This window comes from Primulina huaijiensis, chromosome 6 (assembly GCF_012295235.1).
Source record: "Primulina huaijiensis isolate GDHJ02 chromosome 6, ASM1229523v2, whole genome shotgun sequence".
Classification (NCBI taxonomy): domain Eukaryota; kingdom Viridiplantae; phylum Streptophyta; class Magnoliopsida; order Lamiales; family Gesneriaceae; genus Primulina; species Primulina huaijiensis.
The window spans coordinates 10,489,523-10,497,214 of NC_133311.1; the positions used below are offsets into that span (position 1 = coordinate 10,489,523).

The 7,692-nt window shown below is 34.8% G+C and overlaps 1 protein-coding gene across 3 annotated transcripts; it reads left to right on the forward strand.

Annotated features, from left to right (window-relative positions):
* Nucleotides 1-1,359: 1,359 nt before the first annotated feature.
* LOC140979395 (tRNA (guanine(37)-N(1))-methyltransferase 1-like) lies at nucleotides 1,360-6,221 on the forward strand. Of its 3 annotated transcripts, none has more exons than XR_012175729.1 (9): nucleotides 1,360-2,217; nucleotides 2,818-2,916; nucleotides 3,245-3,364; nucleotides 3,474-3,640; nucleotides 3,733-3,803; nucleotides 4,235-4,377; nucleotides 4,724-4,835; nucleotides 5,760-5,882; nucleotides 5,981-6,108. XR_012175729.1 is itself a non-coding variant. In XM_073444773.1 (9 exons), exons 1-9 carry the CDS (start codon nucleotides 1,372-1,374, stop codon nucleotides 6,131-6,133), a joined length of 1,824 nt encoding a protein of 607 aa, XP_073300874.1. In that variant the 5' UTR covers nucleotides 1,360-1,371; the 3' UTR covers nucleotides 6,134-6,214. The 3 variants fall into 3 exon arrangements, 2 of the variants coding, with proteins under 2 accessions (XP_073300874.1, XP_073300875.1); XM_073444773.1 differs by having other exon boundaries at nucleotides 5,770-5,882; nucleotides 5,981-6,214; XM_073444774.1 differs by lacking the exon at nucleotides 3,245-3,364 and having other exon boundaries at nucleotides 5,770-5,882; nucleotides 5,981-6,221.
* The last annotated feature ends 1,471 nt before the right edge of the window (nucleotides 6,222-7,692 follow it).

Here is a 7,692-nt window from a genome sequence, read left to right on the forward strand (position 1 = left end):
ACATGAAAACGTGAGTTGCACACAAGATATGCATATACGTGTCAAAATCTTTACTAAAACGATGCTATAGGAGGGACCAACGAAATTTCATGCAAAATATAAACAACAGCATATAACATGGTGTAAATGATGAGAAAAGAGATACATGGTGTGCTTTAGCGATAAAGTGATCAAAAACTCGAAGAACTATGTGCGGGACGTGAACCGGAGGGACGGGGAGGGAGCTTTCTTTGAAAACTTGAAGGGCCGAAGGTTTGCTGTTGATTTGCCGCTGAAAACTCACGTGGAGGCTGCTGGTGGAGGGTGAGGGACAGTTGCTAGGGTTATATTAGGTTTAAGTTTTCTGTAGTGTAGTGTTTAAATAATAAACTAAGCACTAATGAGCCCTAAATTGAATTTTAAAAGGATTAAAACCATAAGCCCAATAACACCTCGAAAAATATTTCGTTTTGATACGCTTTAGAAAATATTGCCCGAACCCTCAAAAAGTCCTCCGAATTGTTAAAATTCGCGTACCGATAAAAATATTATCCGACGAGTAAAAATACCCACTCAAGCCCTATTTTAGAAAAACACCCTTAAAAAAACCCCATATCAAGTAGCGATTGGGTTGATTAGAAAAACTCTCAAAATAGAAGGTTTGAACTATTGTATTATTTAAAATATTTAAATTGTATGTTAACAACATTTACAAAGTTTCTTAAGATATCAAACGTCCAATCCTACATAAACCAGGGTTATAAAAAGCTTGATTAAATTATAAATAGCACTTAAGTTTAAAGCTTCTCTAAATCGCTTCACTTAGATCAAAAAACGATCAAAACATAAGTTGACCAGATTAAGTGTCACTAAACACACTTAAGTGCGACTTTTTCAAAAAACGAATAGATGAATGAAAAGAAGAAAGAACACAAATTAGTGATTTTTATCAGTAAGTGATGATAGTAATGTACAATTATGTGTAAAAATGACTAAGTGTGATTTTTTAAAAAACAATATGGATTAACTTGAAGAATAGAAACACGAATCGGAAATTTTACTAACAAGTAATGCTAACAATACGCAATCTTGGATAATTAAGTTTAATGATAATAAATATAAGGTAGATATTAACACTTTAATGCTAATATTAAGTTTAAAGTGGTCTAATTAAAATGAATTTGTATTTTATGATCCGAGAAATAAATAAAGCGGATTATGATATTTATATATTATTTTCTCTGTTAATTTGTTTTAGATAATTAAAATTGGAAATATTTTTCAATTTTTTAAACTTATATTATGCAATAAAATATAGTATCTAATGACATGTAATTAAATAAAAAGGAAAAATAAATAACTGGACTAAAAATATCATGGTAGAGGAGGAAAATGACCACCAAATTTAATCTGCTGCGGCCGCGCCACCACACTCTCCATTTCTTCACTTTGCATTCACCGCCGCGCCCCGCCGGTAAATCCCTCCGTTACGCTTTCCAATCCTCCGATTTTACCTCGGCTGATGTTACCTCGGCTTTATCCTCCTCAACTCTTCCCTATGGTCCTTCCCTCCATAAAGGACTCCCCCCATTTCCCCTTGAATCAACAAAATGCATCTCCAACGACTGTGAAACTACCGATAACAGTTACACTTCACTGGACGAGCGGTTTTTCACTCGAATATTCGATGTTTCGGCTCTCAGAGTACCCGCAGACCTTTGCTATGACCTTGAAAACCGATTCCGAGGCCACCTCCTCAATTGGCCTCGAATTAAGAACATCGCCAGAGTACCTGGAGATGAAATAGATGACGAGCTGAAGAGAATTTTACCCAATTCAGTTGACGGAGAGGAGAAATATCTAGCTGCATTGAATAGGAGGGTTTATGGGAAAGCCGAGGGAGACGGGGAGCCGTTGAACTCGGTGCTGTACCGTGACAAGCTTGCTAGAACTTTTAATTCACGAGGTTATGTTAATTTCAGGAATTTAGCTAAGATATCGAGGCCAAAGAAGAAGAAAAAAAGGGTTGATGGGAAGAAGCGAGCCGTGAAAGGGGTTGGGAAAAACGATATGATATTTATTGAGGTAATCGAAGAAGGTGACGAGGACGGCGAAGACATAAGTAGATTGTTAGGTGACAATATTAAGCGGCCAAAATGGAGAGGTTCCACGAGGCTGCTACTTTTGGATGAGCAGTATGCTCTTAAAGGGATTGAGGAATTGCCCAAGTCTATTAAGGTTTTTGTTCTCGAACATTTTGGTACTCCCTGAACTAGAAATTTGTGTGGAAAGTGGGTATCATGTTTGCCTGTTTTGATAGTTGCTGATTGTGCTTATTGGTGTAGCACGAATAAGTGCGATATTTTTCGCATTTTATATTATATATTACAGTTAATCAGCGTAGGAATTTAAGAGTGGGTTGGGTTATACCTTGTTTTGGGGAACCTGATAAATGTGCTCCCATTTGACGTAACTTCGGATTGCTGAAAAATGCGTGGGATACCAGGCTATTGCCCTTTGGTGATACTGCTTTTCTAATGAAATCATGACGGCGCATCTTTGTGCGACTTATTACAAGTTCATATGACTGTGTTCTTATTATTTTCAGATGCTTAATGAAGACAAACTATTGTTATAATGTGGAATTTCAACTTGCTGTGTGATACATTTTGTTAGTCATCCATCTTATGAACTTGGTGTGATGTTCTAGAGTTTCTCTGAGGAATTAGAGTTAGTGTCAACCTATGGTTGTACTTTTTCTGGCAAACATGTTCTGCTACCGTCACATAACAACTATCTATGAAAGCTCGTAGCTGATATTTAAATTTTGTTGTTCAGGCAGTTTTGAAAGAACATGATGTGGATGGCACAACCCCAGCTTTTGAACTAGTGAAGTGCAAGTTGACTTTGTTTTATGATTACTGGCAGATGAATGAGGTATTTAGTTTAAGCATAGACGATAGTAGATATTATCTTACTTCCCATTTCATTCTCTATTCTCATCCAAAGAGTAAATCAGTATTCTGGTAAGTGATTTCACCGTACTGAAGTCACATTGCCATGTAATTAAAAGATTTTCTTGAGCTGAGATTTTTCTATTCACTTAGCTGAAGAAATAGCTCTTTGATGTATCTCTCGAATATTCTGTTTTCTTTCCTCAAATTATCTCCCCTTACCTACATACCCCTCCCAAACGCGTACGCACACACACTCGCTATAGTTTATCTTGCATGTGCATGATATGGGCACCACATATTGTTTGCAGATCTTGGAGGTTGTGCTTCCAAAAGGTATGATAATTCCTTCGTCTTTTGAAATAGTTGGGCATATTGCACACCTGAATCTGAGAGATGAGCATCTTCCATATAAAAAAGTTATTGCAAAGGTATTTTCCATGTTCATTTGAGAAAACATCTTTGTTCAATGTGGAGTTCGCAGTATCCTAAGCTTTATGCAACATTTTTTTTTCCTCTGACCTATCTTGTTTATGCCAGGTAATTTTGGATAGGAACAAGCCAAAGATCCAAACAATAGTGAACAAAATCGATGTCATTCAGAATGAATACAGGAGTATGGAGCTTGAAGTTTTGGCCGGAAATCATTCCCTTGCGACAATAGTGGTGGAGAATGGGTTGCGATTTCATGTTGATTTAGCAACAGTGTAAGTGTGGAGTCTTTAGACAGGACCAACAGTACAAGTGTGGCTGAAACAGAAAGGATTGGTGAATCTAATGTCATTATTTTTGTCTGTAGATATTGGAATTCAAGGCTGGCAACTGAAAGGCAGAGACTTCTAAGTTGCTTCACACGCAATGATGTTGTTTGTACGTCAATGTCATCATATTTTTTCCGTAAATTTTTATATTGGTCTTTGAATCATTTAAAGGTTTAGCATTAATACTTGTTTCATGGCGTAACTCATAATTTTTTGCCATAAATTTTGATTTCTGGTTTATTGATCACATAATTTACGTGGATAATAAATTTCGCGGCTTAAGAAAGTTGCACATTTAATCCATGGGTAGCGTCATACCTAGGCTTATCTTATTTTAAAATGTTTTGTAGTTGCCCTCCAAATTTTAAAATTTGATGGTTAAAAGGGTCGATTAGGCAAAGCACCAAACAGTATTTTTTTGAATCAAGAAGGCATGAGATTTTTTGGTAATTCACATTGTTATTCCATACTGTTTTTTTATTACCTTCTCTGTTATATATATACCACTTTGATACTTACTGTTTTGATTTGTCTGTACAGGTGATGTTTTTGCTGGAGTTGGCCCCATTGCAATATGTGCCGCTAAAATAGTAAAGCGTGTGTATGCTAATGATTTGAATCCTTCTGCTGTTGACTATCTTGAAAGGAACTGTGTCCTCAATAAAATTGAGAGAAAGATGGAGGCATGGACATACCCTTATGCATGACTTGTACATTTTTATTGCTATAGTTATAAAATAAATGTCAATAACAGATCATATTTGAACAAAGCTCAAAATGCGACCATATAAAGCTTTCCCTGTATATATACATGCATTCATACATCCATGTATGTATATGGCTTTCTCTAAATTCCTTGTATATAGTTTGTCGCAGTGAGGTGTTGCTTGTCGAACTGTCCTATCATTTTGTCTAGTTTTTAATGATACATTCTTATGGATTTTAAGAGCTGTTATATGCCACTTTATAATAGTCTAACCCCGCCAGAATTCCAGCACATTGACTTATATTCCATCTTATTATGTCTAGGTATTCAATATGGACGGGAGAAGATTTATTGAAACAGTTTTTAGCTGCCAGAGAACTCATTCAATTACTCAAGTTGTCATGAATTTACCAAATGATGCTACTGAATTTCTTGGTATGTATTGTTGTGTAACATTACTTCGCTTTTCCAATCCAATATTTTAAATATGTGACTCATTGTATTATCTTTGCTTTATTATTCTGAAGTAAATATTGCGGCTGTGCATTTTTTGACACTATCCACATTAGCTGGAGCTAATTTGTAACCTGATGCGGTTTCTATAACTTAAAAGCATGCGGGTCTTTCCATTGCTGGAAAAACTGATGAAGGATGATGCATGACAATATCTTCTAATCTCACCTTATAAATTATCAGAATCATTTGTCGTGCATATGTGTTTGTGATGTTATGGAATTTCATTCCTTCTGAATAATATCTTAACAGAAAAAGAAAAAGATCTACTTTGAGAAGAGAAAGTTGTTTGGGCCACTAACTTTGGAAGTGGACAATTTCATGTGCTTTCTCTCCATTCATTCTTATGGTTGGATCGAACATCTTCCTCGTATACCTTCTTTGCTATTGGAAATACATTAGATAGTTGGTTCCTTTATTCTTCAGAAACTTGTTTGGTCCACACTTTGAATTTTTCAGTGTTAATTCAAACTGCCAAAGAAGTACAGCAGTTATGTTTGTACCTTTTTAAATATTTAGATTGTGATTGATTTCTTATAGGAGTTCTAAAGTTGATCTAATCTCCACTATCGACGGATTTGCACTCTAGTTTTTTCTACATGGGGTTCCATAGAAATGAATGTATGTGTAGCAAGGTTGCCAATACACTTTGTGCTTTGTTTAGAATATTTTGGTTTTGCCTTCTTTTCTTGATCACTAATTTCTTCGAAGCTTTTTTCGATTTCATATATACACAATTGTTTTGTTTTCCTCTTTTCTCTTGATCACGGATTTCTTCAGTGCATTTGTAGAATTCACATCTCTCTCCCACACAATCACATCTTTTCCTGCTTTAAACGCTTTTAGCTGATTGCAGATGCTTTTAAGGGAATATTTAAAGAGAATAATAGGGACAAAAAGTTTATCCTGCCAAGAATTCATGTTTATGGTTTCTCAAAAGCTCAGGATCCAGAGTTTGACTTTCACGAGGTATGGATTATCTTTGTACAGTCATATTGATCCCGACGGACTAGTTAGCCTTCAACTTCTTATTTATTGTAATATTTCCCCCTTTTTCTGCAATCCAGCGAATTAGAATTGCACTGTCAGAAGTGGCTTTTGAAGTGGAGATGCGTAGAGTTCGTCTAGTGGCCCCTGGGAAATGGATGTTATATGCATCTTTCATACTACCTGAAAGAGTTGCCTATGCAAAAGCAGGTTCAGTCTTTCATATTACCTGAAAGAATTGAAGGGATAGTTATTGAACTATCCCTTCAATTTATTTATCCATACCGCAGGAGAATAGGGCCTCCATTTGTACGAAAGTTCTATGTGCATATTTTTGTGTGTTCTGAAATGGGAATGCGCAAACTTGAATTTTCAATTTGCCGCGCAAAAGAGGAAAAAAAACATACATTGACCTTTCTGCTCATGCAGTCCAGCACTGTGGAAACAAAGGAACTCCCAGTGTTGCATAGAATCGGTCGAAACAAAGGTTCAAAATGGGGATTAATAGAACAAAACCAATTTACAAAACTCTACGCAAACCTTGTATGTATTAAAAAGTAATTTCATAGAACATCTAACTTAGTACCTTTCACTGATTATTATAGCCGATTTACCAACCCGAGAGCCAAGAAAAACATATCCTTCTTTGGTCGAAGCATCAACCGTGAGCGTAACATTCTAGAGTAAATTGTCGGTCGCATTACAAAAATTAGGGATATTCACAATTTTACATCGAAAATCCCTAATGTATCACGACATGAAAAAAAGAGCAAGATGTAAAATTAAATTTGTTTATATGTGTGTCTCCACTATATTATACTATTTTAAATCATCATAATATATGAGAAAACCATTACTTTACTATTATCAAAAAAGGGAAAAAATGTATACCAAAGAGAGAAACGACGGTGAAATCATGTTGGAGTTATATTTCTACTTTATTTCAGTTTATTAATTTGATTTTCAAGTATCTGTTTTCTTCAATTGAATTTTTAAAAAATTTGATGGAGCCTATACACCTATCCATGTTGTAAAATAAAATTAGTTATGTTATATGTACAAGGTTATATACACGATTACATATTAATTTGGAATTACAAAATTATTGTTTGCACGATTTTTGTAAATGTTGATGGCGTGTCAGATGCTAAAATCATCAATTTATGTGAAAAACAATAAATATGTAACTTCTAAAAATAAAACGATTGTGAATATCTAAATTGACTGTTAGTTCTAATCTTCTAAGAAAATATGACACTAAAAACTGATTAAACTAATATGGAAATTGAAAAATAAACTAATGTCATCATTCTGTTTTTACAAATCAAAAAAAAATTCACAAAACATGGAAAATATAATAAAACATGCTGAAATCTGGAATGGAAGATATTAAAAGCACTAAAATATGAAATAAAAAGATGAAAATAATCAACCTAGTCTAGTTAAAATTTTTAGAGTTTTTGCTTGAGCATTTTTTGAGTTTGATGTTTTGTTGTGTCCTGATTTCTGTCGATCTTCCTCTTTTCTTCAGATGTTGGGCGGTTCTTCCCACTCTCCTCACCGTCCATGATCTTGCCACGATTTTGTTTAAGATCTTCTCCTACTTGGCTGACTTAATCAAATTGATGGGCTTCTCTGGCTATGCATGTTAATCTAAATTCATGGACTTGAGCAAATTAATTGGGTTTGCATAATTTTAGTCCAAACAAATGTCCACGCAACCATTAGTTCATTGGGCTAAAATGCTTGTTAATAAACTTCTAAGGCTAATATTTTTAATCATTGATAAAAT

Coding starts and splice junctions, on each gene's coding strand:
- LOC140979395 (XM_073444773.1), top strand. CDS start 1,372: ATGACCACCAAATTTAATCTGCTGCGGCCGCGCCACCACACTCTCCAT. Junction 3,641..3,732: donor CATGTTGATTTAGCAACAGT/GTAAGTGTGGAG, acceptor TTTTGTCTGTAG/ATATTGGAATTCAAGGCTGG. Junction 3,804..4,234: donor CACACGCAATGATGTTGTTT/GTACGTCAATGT, acceptor TTGTCTGTACAG/GTGATGTTTTTGCTGGAGTT.